General features: G+C 38.5%; 1 protein-coding gene and 1 long non-coding RNA gene across 4 annotated transcripts in view; one reads left to right on the top strand and one right to left on the bottom strand.

Moving 5' to 3' along the window:
- Positions 1–8,621, bottom strand: part of LOC116599033 — a 34,397-nt gene extending 25,776 nt beyond the window's left edge. For 2 of the 3 annotated variants that reach the window (XR_004289223.1, XR_004289221.1), the window contains exons 1-4: positions 8,420–8,621; positions 7,456–8,024; positions 7,287–7,356; positions 4,842–4,884 (exon numbers count right to left, since the gene is read on the bottom strand). This is a non-coding gene — a long non-coding RNA (uncharacterized LOC116599033). Of the gene's footprint in view, positions 1–4,841; positions 4,885–7,180; positions 7,357–7,455; positions 8,025–8,419 lie in introns of all 3 variants that reach the window. The other variant, XR_004289222.1, reaches the window with a different exon arrangement.
- PSMA1 (proteasome 20S subunit alpha 1) lies at positions 7,610–19,129 on the top strand. Its single transcript, XM_032358658.1, has 10 exons — positions 7,610–7,701; positions 9,183–9,227; positions 9,760–9,861; positions 9,979–10,082; positions 11,482–11,570; positions 12,175–12,245; positions 12,566–12,695; positions 13,887–13,966; positions 17,288–17,398; positions 18,761–19,129. The coding sequence occupies exons 1-10, from the start codon at positions 7,699–7,701 to the stop codon at positions 18,815–18,817; spliced, it is 792 nt and encodes a 263-aa protein (XP_032214549.1). The 5' UTR covers positions 7,610–7,698; the 3' UTR covers positions 18,818–19,129.
- The last annotated feature ends 573 nt before the right edge of the window (positions 19,130–19,702 follow it).

Raw genomic sequence — 19,702 nt, 5'->3', positions numbered from 1 at the left:
TTAACAGTGATTTTTCTCTACCTAGTGAATTCTAAGAAATTTTTTTCATGCTGTTTGCATTTGAAAAAGTTTAAATGTGTATTCCTTTTAGTATTGGAAAAAATTATAAAACCAACTGTAAGCTGACTTTTTTCCCTGTATATTTGAGCAGGAAAAAAACAGGGAAAGGGATATATCATAATCTTAGGTTCTATTTTCCAGTTGTTTCAGACCTACCAATATTAACCTTCTAAGAGGTATAATATAAACTCAACTTCAAGAAAACAAGCTTTTCTCACATTTAAAAAAAAAAAAGGGGGTATTGTATACCTCCTGTACCCTGTAAATATTTAAAATATTATTCAAATCCGTCAGGGTCCCAGCAGGAAACAGATGGCACACTCAAAAGGCACAACTGAAGAGAGTACATCAGAATGCGGGCAGGGCAGCAAGAGATGGTACAGTACCACTACCAACTTGGGCCAGTATGGAGGGAGGGTAATAAATACACTGACCTCTTTCTCCCATTACCTTCTTCTTTTTTTTTTTTTTTTTTTTTTTTTTAAGATTTTGTTTTTTTGACAGTGAGAGAAATCACAAGTAGGCAGAGAGGCACGTGGGGCTGGGGAGGCATGGGGGGGAAGGTGGAAGTAGGCTCCCTGCTGAGCAGAGAGCCCGATGTGGGGCTAGATCCCAGGACCCTGGGATCATGACCTGAGCCCTGAGCCGAAGGCAGAGGCTTAACCCACTGAGCCACCCAGGTGTCCCTCTCCCACTACTTTCTGATGTCCTGCTGGTGCCCTCCATCCGCTGAGCTCAACCAGAAGCCAGAGGGGAAAGGGATGTTGCTGAAGAAGATCTATAGGGGCAATGGAGACTATTTAGCTCAGAAACATCAAGGTATAAGCAATCCTACAAAGCTGCTATAAATATTTCCAAATTTAGGAATTAAGTGGTACAAACTTCCAGTAATAAAATAAATAAGTCACAGGGACGAAGAGTACAGCATAGGGTATATAGTCAATAATATTATAATAACTTTGTATGGTGGACGGGTAGTGACAACACTTACTGACGTGAGCATTTTGTAACATATATAATTGTTGGATCACTATGTTGAGACTAAAACTAATATAATATTGTATGTCAATTATACTTCAATTAAAGAAATTTTTCTAGGGGCGCCTGGGTGGCTCAGTTGTTAAGCATTTGCCTTCAGCTCAGTTTATAATCCCTGTATCCTGGCATGGAGCCCCACATTGGGCTCCCTGCTTGGCAGGGAGCCTGCTTCTCCCTCTCCAGCTCCCCTATGCTTGGGTTCCCTCTCTCCCTATCTCTCTCTGTCATAAATAAATAAAATCTTAAAAAAAAATTTTTAATAGAAAAAAAATACTTCCAAACTTAAAGATTTCTTCTAGAAGAGTATTCAGAAGACAGTTTTCGACATTAATCTCTGATACTGTGCAATATGTTTGGTATTATTATTATTGCTACTAAGGTACTTTTATTCATTCTTAACTTTTTAAACCATATTGAGCACTCAGTTTGCATGACACCATATGTATGTGTGTGTGTAATATAAATATGTATATTTATATGTAATATATAATATAAATTATATGTGTGTATATATGTGTGTATATGTATATATATACATGTGTATATATGTATATATACATGTGTGCATATATGTATGTGTGTGTGTGTATAAATATATATAAAACATAGGCCTTGTCTTCCAGGAGCTTATGATTTAATAGATGGAGACAGTACATAAACAAATATGTACAATTGGGTTTTTTTGCTTTTTTAAATTGTTTTTATTAATATAATGTATTATTTGCCCCAGGGGTACAGGTCTGTGAATCATCAGGCTTACATACTTCACAGCACTCAAAACAGGTGCAATTGTTATGTGTGTGTAGCAGGAGGTTAAAATGAGACTCTTACTTTTGTCTGCGCCTCTAAGAAAGTGAATTATTCCCACATTCCATGGTAAAGTGGAGGGCCATCAAATGTAGAAACTGAAAAAAAAATGGGGGCTGCTTTTGCAATTCTTACTTGTCTATCCACTTCTAAGTTAGAAAAAAGTTGAAGTTTAGAAGATTTTGAGAGGCGGTGCCTTTGTGGCTCAGTTGGTGAAGCATCTGCCTTTGGCTCGGGTATGCCAGTATGCCTTTGGCTCAGGTCATGATTCCAGGGTCTTGGGATCGAGCCCTACGTTGGGCTCCCTGCTCAGTGGAGAGCCTGCTTCTCCCTCTCCCTCTGCCTGCTGTTCTGTCTACTTGTGCTCTTTCTCCAGCTCTCTGTGAAATAAATAAATAAAATCTTAAAAGAAAAAAAAAAAGATTTTGAGAGGGTTTTCAGTGTGCAGTGTGTTGACATTGCTTCTTTCCTCACCCCATGCCTAGGGAGAGAGGCTTTATACAACTTTGATATATGGCCCTTAAAGCTGGGGGTTCTGGGGGTCATAGTGCACTAGTGTCAGGATGATATTTGAGGAAATCATTCATTTGGTACTTACAGAGCACTTACAAAATACAAGTATATTCTAGGCACAGGTGACTACAGCAGTGAATGAAATATATGAAAATCTCCTGCCTTCATGGAGCCAACATTCTAGTAGAATCTGGACAAGCAAAGATGGCTGGCTAATTGCAAAGATGAGTTTTGAGTTTGGTCCAAATATATACTCCCAGAGGTGTGAGGCAAAGCCACTGGATCAGATATGGACTACTGAAGAAAGTCAAGTGGAAGAGTAGAGACTTCCACAGAAAGAAGCTTGAGGCATAGAGCACAGATGCCAGCAACCATTGAACTGATTGCCAGATGACATTTATTCACCCAAGTGTAAGCAAGAGATTGCCAGTATTTGCTCATCAGGGTAAGATGAGGGTATAGGTGTTTCCAAAGAATGCATAAAGTAACAAGTATCAAGTGTAAACATCTGTTAAGTTCAGAGAACATCAACCCTTAATTGCAGAACTTTATTAGCCATGTTAAGAACGCTCTTGCCCTTCCCTCTGTTCCAACTTGGGAGAAGTAAGGAAACCTCCTTGGTAAAGGGAAGGGGTATTAAAAAAGAAATTTTAGGTAGGGACACAGAAACGAAGTCAACCATTCCCCTTTCTGTGATAACAGGCTCAAGCTGGAGGGAAGATAATACTGGTGATATTTGTGTCATGTTTCATTCAAGGAGCAGGGAGGAATTAACTCCACTGAGTGTGGTTTTGGGTTTTGTTCTTTAAGAGAGAAAGAGTGGGAGGGCATGGGCACTGGGGGGAGTGTGGGAGGGGCAGAAGGAGAGAGAGAATCTTCAGTAGGCTCCATGCTCAGCATAGAGCCCTACTCTGGGCTTGATCTCATGACTGAGACCATGACCCAAGCCAAAATCAAGAGTCCGACGCTCAACTGCCTATGCCCAGGCACCTCAACCACTGGGTGTATTTTAATGTATGGGGGAAAATAAGTTATTTGCAAATTGTACCTTACACATCTCATTTGCACAATGTACCGATTATAGCTGTTAAACAGTAACATATTGAGATTTATATCCCCATGGGGAAAATTTCCAACTTGGCTTTTATTGAGCATTTACTTTTTAACTTGATTCTAAAAAAGCCTGGCATATGGGTGCCTAGGTAGCTCAGGTGGTTAAGCCTCTGCCTTCAGATCAGGTTATGAACTCCGGATCCTGGAATGGAGCCCTGCATCCGGCTCCCTGCTCAGCAGGCAGTCTCCTTCTCCCTCTCCCTCCCTACTCTGCTTGTGCTCTATCTCTTGCCCACTATCTCCCTCTCTCTCTAATAAATAATAAATAAACTATTTTTTAAAAATAAAATTAAAAAGCCTGACATAAATTAACCAGTGACTGGGGCGCCTGGTGGCTCAGTGGTTTAAAGCCTCTGCCTTCGGCTTGGGTTGTGATCCTAAGGTCCTGGGATCAAGACCCACATCAGGCTCTCTGCTCAGCAGGGAGCCTGTTTCCCCCACTCTCTCTGCCTGCCTCTCTGCCTACTTGTGACCTCTCTCTCTGTCAAATAAAGAAGTAAAATCTTAAAAAAAAAAATTAACTAATGACCATTAAATCAAAGAAGCAGTGTTACATTTGCTGACCCAATCTTCTTACTAAATATCTTTATTGACTAATTTTTCAGCTCTTGGTTAAGGACCAAGATGTATTCCAAGCCAAATCCCCAAAACATGCAGAAAGGAGCTGAAAGTCATATCAAAACTATATTAAGTACTTAGGACCTTCAGTTTTGACAAAAAGGACAACCAAATGCCTCTTCTGATGGCTCATAAGTGGAGCCTTGATAAGAGCCAATCACTGTGAATGAATAATATATCACAAAGCCCCAGATATTTGCAAAAGGGCAAGTTTGGGAGTAAGAGATTAACCACTCTTTCATTCAACAAATGTTTAGTGAGTACCTATTACTATGCCAGGCCTTGTCCTAACACCTAGAAATACCTCAGTAAATAAAAAAATTCATATCCTTGAGTATTTATGTGATTCCCTATTACATATTTACAGTATCCCCATGCTGCAGCCCACCAACTTTTACTTGAATTGATTTCATTGAGTTTCTTTTTTTTTGTATTCAACAGGATCCTTCTACGAAAGTAACACAGTAACAAGATAATGGAAGGGAACTCCTACAAATCAATGAGAAAATGACTAATAATAATAAATTGAGAAAAGGAATTAAATGACAATTCCCTAAAGCAACATAAATTGCCAAGAAATACATGTAAAGTTTTTTTTTTTGCTAATCAAAAAATACATTAAAGTTTTTTGTTTGTTTGTTTGTTTGTTTCTTTTCTTGCCTATCAACTTGATAAAGGTAAAAAGTACTCACCCTATCCAGTGCTGGTGAAGTCAGAAAGTGGAACTCTCAGGCACTGTAGAATATAAATTGATGTAACTTTTTACTGTTTTGTAACTTAGCCATATTTATCCTAATTGTAAATGCAGGTTCCCTTTGACCTGGCAATTCTATCACTATGAATTAATTCATCATAAAGAGGAAATCAGGAAAGTACACAAAATGTGTGTATGTATAAGAATATTCATTATAGTATTTTTATATTAGCAAAGGCTTAGAAATGATCTAATGGCTTACCCATAGTTAATTAACATATTTCTACACAATGGGATAATATCAACTATTGAAAATAATATGTATCATTATTTAACGAACATGAAAACATGGCCATAACTTTTTTTTTTTAATATTTTATTTATTTATTTATTTATTTATTTATTTGAGAGAAGGGGAGAGAGAGTGCTTGCACATGGACAAGCAGGGAAAGGGGCAGAGGGGGAGAGAGAGAGGTAGGCAATTTCAAGCAGACTCCTTCCTCACTGAGCATGGAGCCCATATGGGGCTCCATTCCATGATCCTGAGATCATGACCTAAGCAGAAACTAAGAGTCAGATGCTTAACCGTCTGAGCCATCCAGGCACCCCCATCATAACTTTTTAAGTGTAGTATAAAACAATTTAGGATGATCTTATTTGTAAAAACAATTATATATCTATTATACATATGTATATTTTTAAGTAGGCTCCATGCCCAGTGTGGAGCACAATGTGGGGCTTGAACTCACAACCCTGAGATCAAGACCTGAACTGAGATCAAGAGTTGGACCCTTAACAGACTGAGCAACCCAGGTGCCTCCATTATACGTATTTTTGAAGCAAGTGAATATATACATGTGAAGAATAGTCAAATGTTTTTGGGCTACATGAACAATTTTAAATGAATAGTTCCTTAGTCTCTCAACATTCAGTATTTATTAAACATTTAGTATGTGCTAGGCATTATGCTGAGTGCTAGAGAAACAAAAGAGAACAATCTGTTAATTTAAACCTGTTAATTTAATTCACTAAATTAACAGTGATTTTTAAAAATGACAACGACCAGTATTGGTGAATTTAGGGAGAAGACCCTCATATACTATTGTGAAGAGCACCAAATCCTAACCACTAAACCACGAGAGAGGTTTCATATAATATTGTGCAGAGTATAAACTGGCAAAACATTTCTGGAGGGCAATTTAGCACTTTCTATTAAAAGCTTTAGAAAAATCCATTTCATTTGACCCTGCAATTCCACTTTAAGGAATTTATTCTAAAGATTTTTATTTATTTATTTACTTGACAGAGATCACAAGTAGGCAGAGAGGCAGGCAGACAGAGAGAGAGGAGGAAGCAGGCTCCCCGTGGACCAAAGAGCCCGATGTGGGGCTCTGTGGGGCTCGATCCCAGGATCCCGGGATCATGACTGGTTAAGGCAGAGGCCTTAAACCATTGAGTCACCCAGGTGCTCCAGGAATTTATTCTAAAGAAAGGAGTATAGCCTGCTTCTCCCTCTGCCTGACACTTCCCCTGCTTATGCTCTCTTTCTGACAAATAAATAAAATCTTAAAAAAAAAAGAGCCAAAAATATTTATCAAGCAGCTCATAAATGAGTGGGTGAGTGGGGGGGGCTAAATATTAAACAATGGGGACTTCGATAAATAAAACATCATATATGCATATATGCATAACACAGAATACTAGAAAGTCATATTTAACCTAAAAATGTTTAACAGGGGAAAAAGACCAAAATATAAAAGCGAAGGTTTAAAAAGAGTGTGATACTAAATTGCTCTTAACTTGAGCAAATCACTTAAGTGATCTGAGTGTATTATTTACCTGCAAATTTAAGATCATTAAGGATCCTTTCAATTCATACCTTAACCTTTCAATTCATACCTTAACTCATACATATCTTCTCTACTTTGTAAAGAAAATAAGTGAACCCTGGCGCAAAGTGGATGTTACTGTACCGAAGTCTGTTATCTGGGGATTTACTGAAAGTTCTCAAGAGAGAAAATATGTTTCAGAAGAAAATGCCCAGTTCCCCCCCTCTAGTAGTCTAATTTACCAGATTAAAAAATTATATTTAAAAAAAAAAAAACAGATAAAAACCAAGCATCGATGCTTGGTTTTGAGACCATAGAAAGACATTACTGCCCTCATGGAGTTCAAAGTCTTGTAGAGGAAACCAATCACGATAAAGCGCGATCAAGGGTAACAGCCTTGAAAAATGTTTTCTCCAGGAAACGGAGAAAAGGATTCCAAAGTAGAAAGAAAAGCATGTACACAGACAATATACTAGACGAAGAGTGTGGTTCACACATACAAACGGACCATTATTTTGTGGCCTTTCTTATAGCCTCGTCCTTCTCCCAGTCACACAACACCCCAAATCTCTGTGGACCCTGAACGAAAGATGTCCAGCGGCACACTGGATCACCTGGAGTCGCAGGTGTTGTCTCGATCGATTTCAGGTGTATCGGTCGGGCCGGTGAGGACTTGGCGGGAATCTGCAAAAACACAGGGAATCTGCAAACCACTGAGAATCCAAGAAGGGCGACTTTGTAGCGGCCGCCCCGCAACTCTCTGCTGCCGCCCGCACTCCTGACCCAAGATTTCCCGCCAATCTCAACTCCTCCTTCTTCCTGAGCCCCGCCCACTTTGGAGAGGCGGCGAGCCTTGAGGGCGGGGAAGCGCGGGTTCTATCGATATCTCTGGGATAGACTGCCTTGCCCTGCGCCGCCTTCGTCAAAATCCCGAAGGCTTCTCTGTAGATTGTCGAGCGGTAGTTTCGGCAACCTTTCTGATTCCGCACCTCTGCAGGAGGCCGCAGCCAGATCCGCGCCGGAACCATGGTGCGTTGGATTCCGAGCGTGGGCAGTTTTGGGGCTGAGGTCCGCGGGCGGGGGGAATGGCGAGCCCCCCGTCCTGTCATTCTCAGAGTGGCCCGGGGCTAGGGGCTATGGGAACCCCCGCCAACGGGAGGATTCCGGCAGTGATTCAGCATCTCCGGCCTGGCCGGGAGAGGGGCGGTGGGTAGTCGGTGCCGCGGTTCTCCGGGGTTCGTTTCGCTTTCTTCCAAGCCTGGGACACTGTTTCCTCGGTCAGGCAGCTGAGTTCGCCTCTCCAGTTATTTCAGTGGTGTAATTCCAAGCAGCTCAGAGTGGCCCCTCGTGCCCTGTGTGGGAGAGAAGGGGACACAGGGACTTGACTTCGACGCTTCACTGTATTGCCAGAGCAGACTTGATCCCTGGGTTTGGGTTCCAGGACAGCGTCCATTTTACTTGTGGGTCCGTCTGATTTCTTTCTCCCCTACCGCTTGATCAGAAAGGGTTCTTTTGGGGCACCTGGGTGGTTCAGTTAGTTAAGCGTCTGCCTTTGTCTCGGGTCATGATCCCAGGGTCCTGGGGTGAAGCCCCATGTCGGGTTCCCTGCTTCTCAGAGAGTCTGCTTCTCTCCCTCTCCCTCCTTCCCCGTCCCTCGCGCTGTTGTGCGCTCTCTCTCTCTCTCTCTCTTTCTCTCTCAATAAATCTTTTTTAAAAAGAAAGGGTTCTTTTCATTTTGTCCAGTCACCTAGTTTTACGGATGAATAAACCGAAGCTGGGAGAAGTGGTGGTGTCACGGCTACCACCTGGCTTCAGGACTTCCAGCCATAATCTGCCATTCCAGCACTCAACTTTCTCACTCTCCCCCGGTCCTGATTATTCTCCCACTCTTTGGCTAGTAGGCTCGTTTCAGTGTCTATTAAAGCAGTAGTGGTTCTGATGGCTGTAACTGTTTGTGTCAACGTCAGACTTCCTGAGAACATTCTGTGTTTATTCATTCAGTATGAATGTTTATACGTTCAAGGCACTGTTTTGAGTGCAGCAAGGGTTCAAAGATAAATCTGCCCTCTTCCTAATCATTAAGCAGAAAGGGACGTGCAGATAAAGAATTGATGGGAGTGTATGTTGGAATTTTGGGAGAAAAGACGAAGACTTAAAGAGGTAGACATTTGAGCGAGTTTAAAGGGGAAGAGTGCTTTTAACTCTTAATTAGGGACCAGGATAAGGAAAGAGCATAAACAGGGAACGAACGTTGAACACTATTGAACTTTAGTAATTGAACCTAAAAAGAGTAGGACAGATAGAAAGTTGGTCCCATCTAGGTCCCTTTTAGCTCCTGGTAAGTTTTAGAATTTGTTTTGCAACTGAATAATCTTCCAATGAGGTTGTATAACAGCATGTGTTAATGTTGAATGGAAACAGATGGGAGAACATTTTTAATGATAGAGCTTATTAAAAATTTGAATTTGTAATGTTCTTAAATCAATAGGTGTTTTTTCTTTTACTTTTAGTTTCGCAACCAGTATGACAATGATGTCACTGTTTGGAGCCCTCAGGTAAAAATGTTTTGTACTTTATCTGTGAAGTGGCTTTAGAGGGTCAACTAGCTAGCTCACTAGCAGCTCTTGATCTTGGGGTGGTGAATTTGAGACACACATTGGGTGTGGAGCCTACTTTAAAAAGAAAGAAAAACTCATGAAATTTGTAGGCTGTGAGAAAATGGAATATAATCATTTCAGACATTCTTGCAACCTAGATTTATCATTAAAGTAACTTTCCTAATTTAAAGGAAAAATCAGGGGCGCCTGGGTCGCTCAGTTGATTAAGGGACTGCCTTAGGCTCAAGTTGTGGTCCCAGAATCCAAGGATCGAGCTCCATGGGGAATCTGCTTCTCCCTCTGACCTTCTCCTCTGTCATGCTCTTTCTCTCTCTCAAATAAATAAATAAAATCTTTAAAAAATAATAGAAAAGAAAAATCATATGAGATTTAACTATATTCACCTGAGATTTAAGAACACTAGATCAATTTTGAATATATGAAGGGTCTTGTAAGATGACTCTAAGATGTGTTGTTGTTTTCTCTTTAGGGCAGGATTCATCAAATTGAGTATGCAATGGAAGCTGTCAAGCAAGGTTCAGCCACGGTTGGTCTGAAATCAAAAACCCATGCAGTGTTGGTTGCACTAAAGGTGAGTGAGGCAGTAAATAAATCTTCCTCATGTAGGAAATGGAACTAACAAATGTAAGTTTCACTGTGTAAATAATAAAACATAAATGTTTTTGTGTTTTATAATGTCCCTGTTTAGAGAGCACAGTCAGAGCTTGCAGCTCATCAGAAAAAAATTCTCCATGTTGACAACCATATTGGTATCTCAATTGCGGGACTTACTGCTGATGCTAGACTGTTATGGTGAGTATGATTATGTAAAACAAAAGAAATACCCCTTTTGATTCGTCCAGCTAAGACATTTTAGGAAGCTGTCTGGTAGAGATTCTAAATTCAGATTGTGATACCTTAGTGGATTTGGGCTCAGTTGCTGAATGCTCTGTTTCTTGATCCCTCTAGTAGAAACTACTAGATTTAACCATGTTAAGATTTTTTTTTTTTAAAGATTTTATTTATTTATTTGCCAGAGAGAGATCACAAGTAGGTAGAGAGGCAGGCAGAGAGAGAGAGAGAGGAAAGCAGGCTCCCTGCTGAGCAATGAGCCCGATGTGGAACTCGATCACAGGACCCTGAGATCATGACCTGTGCCGAAGGCCTCGGGTTAACCCACTGAGCCACCCAGGCGCCCCAACCATGTTAAGATTAAAGCTTTTGTAGGGCGCCTGGGTGGCTCAGTGGGTTAAGCCTTTGCCTTCGGCTCAGATCATGATCACGGGATCCTGGGATCGAGCCCTATATCAGGCTCTCTGCTTGGCGGGGAGCCTGTTTCTCTCTCACTCTCTCTCTACTTGTGATCTCTGTCAAAAAAATAAATAAAAAAAATCTTAAAAAAAAAAAAGATTAAAGCTTTTGAGAAGTCACCAAATAATGTGATACTTGTTAACTCAGGATATATTGTTTGAGACAATGTTATGACGAAGAAGACCTTGACACTTTGGTCTGATTTCTGAGGGTTGGGGGAACTACTCTTGCTTTCTTTAATATGCCAGTATTTATTAGACATATATTTCTTGCAAAGCTCAATACTGGATACTGCAGGGTACACAAGGATGAGTCATACAAGCATCTTTTCTAGGAACTTAAAATCTAGTAGTATATCCATAATTCAAGGTAGAAAGTGGAGAGTAACAGGTAGATTTCTGTGAGTCCAGAGGAAACAGATTATATCTAGTTGAGAGGCATTCTAAAAATGAAGAGCTGGGGCTTTGAAGGCACACAGATTGAGTTTCATTCTTTCTTTTCCCCTTAGTATTTGAGATGAGGCTAGTTACTTAAATCATCAGTTCTTTTAGTATTTACTTTTTCAAGGTTTTTGTTTAAGAGCCCAACATGTAAAGCATGTAACACAGTACCTTTTGGGTAATTTATTGCTCTTTTTCTCTTGCTCAGCCTTCTCTGTTCTCTAAAGTGCTCAGAGACCAGGTTTATCTAGACTAAGGAGTATTTTAATCCTTTTTTTTTTTTTAAACCTCATGTGTCCCAAGAGTTTGGTATAAATACACATCCTTGTGGCCTTTCTCATTCCCTTACATGGATGTAATCCATGTGAAGAAAACAAAACAAAACAAAAAAATCAAACTACTTTATTTAGACTGAAATAACTCTGATGTGAAATAACTAATTTTCCTTGTTTCCTTTTTAGTAATTTTATGCGCCAGGAGTGTTTGGATTCCAGATTTGTATTTGACAGACCTCTTCCTGTGTCTCGTCTTGTATCTCTAATTGGAAGCAGTATCCTTTTTTTGTTAGCATTTATGAATGTGAACTTTAAATAGAGTTTTGATACTTAAGTGTTATGTAATTATTGGGAATATAATACATAGCATAGGTAAAATTTTGAAAACTTTAAGGTTAGTTACTTTTCAACAACAAAATGTTTAAAATTTTGAAGGAATTGTGGGGCATTTTGTCATGGAAAAATGTATTCTAAATAAGTATTTGGGTTGCTTTTTTGTCAGCCCTTTTCTAGCCCTAGATAAGCTCAATTTGAGGAAAATCAGTCAAGTCTCATTTTTAGAGAAGATTTAAAGTTTTTTGTTGGTGGTTCTAGATGTCCTTCAAAATTCATGATCCCTTACATCCAAAACAGATGAGGTACTCTATGTGAAGAGACCATTTTGCTAGCACTCATTCTTGGGTTGGGTGGATAGTTCTAACATTTTTGTAATACTAGGCCAAAGAAATATTTCTCTTGTATTTCTTCTTGCTGTGGTGGATTGTGCAGCAACTTTAAAAGAAGAGCAACAAAAACAGAGCTCTTTGTTAATAGTGTTTAATTTGAGAATAAATTTAATACTTTATTACTTGTTAGAACAGTTTCTTTAACTAGTTTAAGAGACCCAGATACCAACCCAGCGATATGGCCGGAGACCATATGGTGTTGGACTGCTGATTGCTGGTTATGATGTAAGTTAATAGAATTATTATATTTTTATGATTTTTTAAAAAAACTAACTAGAGGGTTCCTGTGTGGCTTATTGGGTTAAGCCTCTGCCTTTGGCTTGGGTCATGATCTTGGGGTCCTAGGATCAAGGCTCACATCAGGCTCTCTGGTCAGCTGGGAGCCTACTTCCCCATCTCTCTGCCTGCTCCTCTGCTTACTTGTGTTGTCTCTCTCTCTCTGTCAAATAAATTTAAAAAAATCTTTTAAAAAGACAAAAACAAAAGAAAACTGACTAGAAATTATACAGTGTGTTTATGTATATGTATTTCTTTTCTATTTGTAGGATATGGGCCCTCACATTTTCCAAACCTGTCCGTCTGCCAACTATTTTGACTGTAGAGCTATGTCCATTGGAGCCCGTTCTCAATCAGCTCGTACTTACTTGGAGAGACATATGTCTGGATTTATGGAGTGTGAGTGATTTTTGGGGGGGGGGGTCCCCTCTAGTCTTTATATAGTGAATAAATAGTATCCTAAATGAAGAAAACTATCAGCCTTACAGAAGGAGTTTTTGTTTTACTTTGTTTTCAAATAAGCCCATGGAGTGTTCATTATTTCTCTCATACATACTGGTTATTACCCCATGTAGCCATCACAGTAGTTTCCATCACAATACAACTTTGTCAAAATACAAATAGGAAAATACAGATGTCCTCAACTTTGAAGAGTCTTGGTTCTGTTGGTCTGAAGTGTGTCCCAACCAGAGTTGAGGACCAGTGTACTGTTTACCAGTTATAAGTTCTTTTATCAGCTTTTAGTTTTCTGTGATTCTCTTATTTTCAGCCACACAGATATTTCTGTATTAAATAGTCCATAAACAAGTAAAAAATTAATGTAACTATGGGAAAGAAAAGTAAAATGTTGATGTAAGATGTGGTCATAGGACAAGCTTTTCAAGTGCTTTGCTTATGCAAGGGTCTTAGACCTTAACACATCCTTTTTGGACATCTCTTGAGGTGACCATGTGGTTGTTTCCCCTTCATTCTATCATGGTATATTGCATTATTTGACTTTTGAATGTTAAACCAGCTTTGCATTCCTAGGATAAATCCTTCTTGCTCATGATTTGTAATATAAACTATATATATATATATATATGTATATATATATATAAATGTTTATATAAACATAAATGTTGCTGGATTCATTTTGCGGATATTTTGTTGAGGTTTTTTTTGTGTGTCTGTATCCGTAAGGATTATTGATCTGTAGTTTTAGTTTCTTGTGATTTTTTTTTCTAGTTTGGTATCAGGTTAATACTGGCCACATAGAAAGAGTTGGAGACTTTGTTTATAAAGAGCAAACACCTTCCATAGAATACAATCTACAAAACTTTGTGCTGTAGGATTTGTGAATCAGGATTCCCATTTGATTTAGCATAAAAAAGGCCAAATTTAGGAATAAAAATCATGTGTTTTCTTAATACATAAAATAATGGTGATGTTATTTATTATTATTAGAAGATTATATGGCTAAACATTATAATTTTGGCTGTTATTATTGTGATATATTTAGTATGTGACTGAAACCATAATAGACCTGACAAATAAAAGTAGCCTAGCAGGAAGGTGAAATTAAGAAATAATTGTTAATTTATTATATAGGCAATTTAAATGAACTGGTGAAACATGGTCTGCGTGCCTTACGAGAGACGCTTCCGGCAGAACAGGACCTAACTACAAAGGTAGATAACATGTTCTTCAATTCAAGATTTCAACATTATAGGTCAGTCATTGATTTCATAAATATAATAGAGGAGTATATGCTTAACAGTTCTTTAATTTGGGAGATGGTTCCCTTGGTTGGTTCATTCTTTTTCTTTAAGCTATTCACTAAATGATCTGATTTTGAAATGATTTTCAAACATTTCTTTTTGGAATAAAGCAATAAAACCAATAAGTCTTAGGTGGAATGTCCTTCAGTTTCTTCAGCAGGTGGGAATATCTTTGTATTATTAACTCAGTTAACAAATATATATTTTGAGCACCTATCATGTGTAGGCAGTAGACATTGAGAATATAATAAACACAGCAAACATCTTGGCTTTCTTGGAGCATACATTCAGGTTGGGGAGGTAGACAATATATGTATAAGTAAATTATATAATACATTAGAAAATGATAAATACTACAGAAAAAATAGGTTAAGAGGAGAAAGAAGGACCATCTGGATATGGGAAGAAGGTGTGGTGAGGGACATTTAAAATAGGTTGGTTAAAGATGGCTTCACTGAGAATGTGAAATTTGAGGAAGATGTCTAAAGGAGGTGAGTTAGTGAGTTATTCAGATGTCTAGAGCAAGATCATTCCAGGGAATACAAGTATAAGGGCTTTGAGTCCAGAATATTTCTAGTCTTTGAGACAAGAAGGCCAGGAGTGTTGGAGATCAAGAGGAAGAGAATGACTAAAGTGTAATAATGGAGCCCAGATTGTGTATAAACCATTGTAGGTACTTTGGATTTTACTGAATAGATTATTAAGTTTGAACAGAAGAATACCATGATTTGATTTAGGTTTCAAAAGAGTTATTCTGGATGCCATTCTGAAAATAGATTGTAATGGGCAACATGGGTGAAAATAGTTTTGAAACTGTTACGGCGATATAGAATACAGAGGAATTGTGGTGTAAAAGAGCCTTGAAGTTGGAGATCAGGATAAGGGGTTCAGTTTTGGGTATGTTTTAAAATTAGAGCTAAAAACATTTGCTAGTGAATTGGTTGTGAGGGTGTAAAAACAACAAAAAAAGTTGTTTTCAAGATTTTGGAATTGATTAGAGGAAGGAGAGATTTATGATTTACTGAGCTGATTATAAGACAGTGGAAGGAACAAGTCTTGGGGTAGGAGTTGTGGAGAAAGATCAGGCAGTTAGCTTAGGACTTAAAACTTGTTAATGCCTACTGTCTATTGCTGATAAAGAATAAGCAGATATTGGGACACCAGGCTGGCTCAGTCAGTAGAGTATACAGCTCTTGATCTTGGGGTTATGAGTTCAAGCCCCATGTTGGGCATAAAGCTTACTTTAAAAAAAAAGATGATAATACTAAGCAGCTATCAGATGTGTATGCCCTGGAGTTTGGTGGAAAATGATCTAGCTAGACTTAGAAAGTTTGGAGTCTTTATGTAGAAATGACATTTAGAGATTGAATTGGATGAAACCACTGAAGGAATCAAATAGTTTCTCAAGAGGTTTAAGGCCTGGACAAGGGGCCCTCTAGAGTGCCTATCGCACCTTTAGAGATTGGAACGTGAGTATCAACAAAAAGAGACTGAGAAAGATGACAAAGAAGTTTGGAGGAAAGCATTCTTGAAAACAAATGAAGAAACTATTTCGAGGAAGAGGGAATGAAAAATTGCTAATACATCAAGGAAGATAGGGAATGAGAATTAACCATTAGATTAATAATGATGGGGACTTGACTAGACAATTTTATTGAAACAGTGAGCCCAAAACTGAAAGGAATGGAATCGGGACAGAATGGGAGAAGAGGAATTGGAAGTGGCTTTCATTCTCTTGCAGGTTCAGAGAAATGGGGGGTGGTGGTTGGAAGAGAATGTAGTGAGAGTCTTTTCGTTGTTTTGGTTTTTTAAAATGGGAGAAATTACAGCATGTCTGGTGCATGATTATAAGAATAATCCAGTGTAAAGAGAAACATTTATGTTGGAGAAATAGGAGAAAAACTGGTGGACCAATGTCCTTAAACAGTATACAGGTGGAAAGGTAGACCTTAGGATATTGGTTCATTCACACTAACAGGAAGGGAGAGAATCTAGGGACGTAGATACAGGAAACAGTAGTTACTATGCTTCTGTTTTCTCAGTGAAATGAGGAGCAAGGAGAATGGAAAATCTTAGAAAGATGTCCAGGAGAGAGGAGATTGGATGATCTAGGGACCCATATAGTACAATGCAGGAACCACTATAGGCCTCCTTGTGGTTAATGATCATGAAAGGGAGGTCAGTCAGCATTTTGTAAATCTATCTTATTATCGTGATTGGATAGTTATTATTGTATATGTATGTGAAAAATTTATAGCCTGTGTAATCTTTTAAAAATAATTTTTCCTATCCTAAAAATAATTTTTTAAAAATCAGGAATGTACATTAAATTATTTTTATTTGTTTACCATAGGGGCACCTGGGTAGCTCAGTTGGTTAAGGATCTGACTCTTGATTTTGGTTCAGGTCATGATAAGATCGAACCTGCATCAGGCTCCATGCTGAGTGTGGAACCTGCTTAAGATTCTCTCTCTCCCTGCCCACCCCACTCCCCGCAAAAATGAGTAAAGTACCCATAATGCCATCACTCCAAGACAACTATCTTTTAAAATCGGGGTTTACAGTTACTTGTTGACGTTTGCAATTTGGAAAACTTTGCTCAGGTATCTGGCTTTCTCATTTCATATGTTTACTGACTCATGGAGAATGATAGTGAAATCATTGAGAGAAGGCCTATATATCATGCCTCAATTTTTCACTAAAATTTTAATCTTATAGGAGGCCTTTTTACACTGGTTGGCATTCACTGAGCATTTTAAGAATTGCTCTTAAATTTTAACATGTAGAAAATAGTTCAAGACCCCACCAAAGTCAACATTTTAGAACCTAAAACTTATTCCCTTTCCTTATTAAGAGTCACCATGTCTTAACTCACATAGGAAACAAACCCGATTATTTCTCTGAAGTTAGGCTTACTTCCCAGACAAGTTGCTTGGTCTGGTAACACTGGTCTGCAGCACATTTCCATTATGAGCCTAGTTACAAATTCCTAGGAGGCCAGACCTTTGGCGTTCCTCATGATTATCAAAAGTGAATATTAAATTTGCAAGTTAAACAGGGATCTACTAGTTTTCATCTTCCCTTTTTCTCTACACTTAAGTACTTTTTAGTTTTAGTAAGTGCTATATAAACTTTTATTTTGTTTTTTTCACTCAACATTTAATCAAAAGCATTTTTCAATATGAATTCTCCTGATTTTCAATTTTTATCTTTCCCTCCTCCTGCCCCCAGAATGTTTCCATTGGAATTGTTGGTAAAGACTTGGAGTTCACGATTTATGATGATGATGATGTATCTCCATTCCTGGAAGGTCTTGAAGAAAGACCGCAGAGAAAGGCACAGGTATATAACTAATCATAATACCAGAAGGTTTAGTTCTGTCATAAACTGCTGTTCCTACCACAGTTGTGGAGGAAAGACACCATTTTTGGCTTTAATTATTGAGATAGGCTCGCAGTTCAAATGGCAGTAGGAAAACTTGGAACTGAATAATGTAAAGTACTGAGGGGGCGGTAATCTCCATAAGCAACGAGGGTTGATGATTTGGCTCTCTGTTGGTGTTTTTCTCAAATCTGTTTGTGGACTGTGGCTAAGTCATTCTTTTGCTGGTCTCATTTAGGGTCTCTTATAGTCAGTTGAAGCAGTGGGACTGGAACATCCAAGGTGGCTTTATTCACAGTCTTCATTATTCATACTCTCTAGGTATATCCTAGAGGGACAGCTAGAAGGTTGGGACCTCTGCTAAGATGACTGGACCACTGTCCATGTAGTCTCGGAGCCTCTCTTCACCAGGGTCTCTTTAGCAGGGTAACAGCTCAGGGCTTGCAAAAGTTCAAAAGCTCAAAAACGGAAGGTGCTAGACATTCTTAAAGGCTAGGCCTGGGAGGGGCACAGCATCAGTTTTGCTTATTCTGTTGGTTAAAGGAAATCATAAAGCCAGCCACGAGTCTATAGGAGTGGGGACTGAAAGTTTATTGGGGTCCCTTTGGAAACTGAATGGGCCCTTCACAAATACTGAGAAAAGGATCAGGAAGTGTTGGGAAATCTTAGAAATACTGGTCTTTTTTGTTGGGTATTTAGAATACAGAGTTGCTATTTATAGATACTTATCTGATGGCTGTGTAATTGAAAATAAAGTGTCCTAGAGAGAAATATTTTCTGCATTGTGAATTTTTTTTTTCAACTTGGAGAGGATATTGTTGGTACTATTTGGAGGAGTAGGATTTGCATTATTTAAACTGTTGTTGGTAAGAACCAGTGCTGTTGGGAAGAATGCTGTGAGTTACACACAGCTGATTTGTTTGATCGTGTTTTCTCTGTGTTATTAGTGCTGAAGAAGATGAGAATGTCAAAAATGTACTGATTATATTCTAAGGCTAGAAGTGATAATAAAAAGGAGGCCTTTGTTCCTGAACAAGACGAAGTATGATAAAATGCTGGAATTGTTCAATGATGCTTTGGTTTTCAGACCTATAAAATGATGCCTGCTTAAAAACAAAAAACGTTTGTTCAGAAACTTTAACAGGGCAGTTAACTAAAATATTTTAGTTAACTAAAAAATTTTAGTTAACTAAAATTGAGTATCCAGAATATCTCCTAACCCCTTTTTCTTGCATATTTTTTATAATATTTGTGATAAGAAGTATATATTGGTCAAGTGATTTTTTTTCTTTTTAACCTGTTTTCTTTTTTCTTCCCCTATAGCCTGCTCAACCTGCTGATGAACCTGCAGAAAAGGCTGATGAACCAATGGAACATTAAGTTACAAGCCAGTCTATGTGTGTATTATCAAATCTGTAAGAATTCAGGAACATGTACTGATGACAGTAATCTATACTTTGAACCAAAAGATGCAGGGTGGTCTTATGGTATGTTTTAGGAATCAGTCCAGATGTGTTTTTCCTAAGCAACTTGTCTGAAACCATATAATGGTATGATTTTTCTTTGAGAGGGTCTATATAATCATTTTCTAGTAAGTATAGTTATCTGTACTAATGTTTTTATATGAAGAACATAGTGTCTTTGTGTTTTTAAAGACAACTGTGAAATAAAATTGTTTCACTTGCCTGTGTATTGGGTTTTTGTTTTTTAAGTAGCTTCAACTATAAATAGTAATGAGATTACAACTGGTCGTCTGCTGTGTTTGCCAAATTAATTTGCCTTAGGTTTAGTGATGGGGAAAAATAGTACCTCTTATCTATCACAGCCTTATACCAATCCCCTAGGTATGGACTGGCTACATGAGAATCCATGGAGATTTGGTTCAGAATACAAATTGCAGGGTTCAACCCTGGAGATTTTTTTTTTTTAAGATTTTATTTATTTATTTGACAGAGAGTCACAAGTAGGCAGAGAGGCAAGCAGAGAGAGAGGAGGAAGCAGGCTCCCCGCTGAGCAGAAAGCAAGATGTGGGGCTCGATCCCAGGACCCCGAGATCAAGACCCCAGCTGAAGACAGGCTTTAACCCACTGAGCCACCCAGGCACCCCAACTCTGGAGATTCTTACTAAAACCTGAGAAACCATGAATGGTTTTTCATTACAACCAGCAGATGGCAGTAGTGATAGCACTGGTCTCAGTGTAGGGAACTTTTGCAAAAATGACAAAAGGGGTTTTAATTCCAAACCATCATTTCCTCTTATCATGT

The sequence above is a fragment of the Mustela erminea genome, chromosome 9, assembly GCF_009829155.1.
Source record: "Mustela erminea isolate mMusErm1 chromosome 9, mMusErm1.Pri, whole genome shotgun sequence".
Classification (NCBI taxonomy): domain Eukaryota; kingdom Metazoa; phylum Chordata; class Mammalia; order Carnivora; family Mustelidae; genus Mustela; species Mustela erminea.
This window is presented reverse-complemented; position numbering and strand designations above follow the sequence as displayed.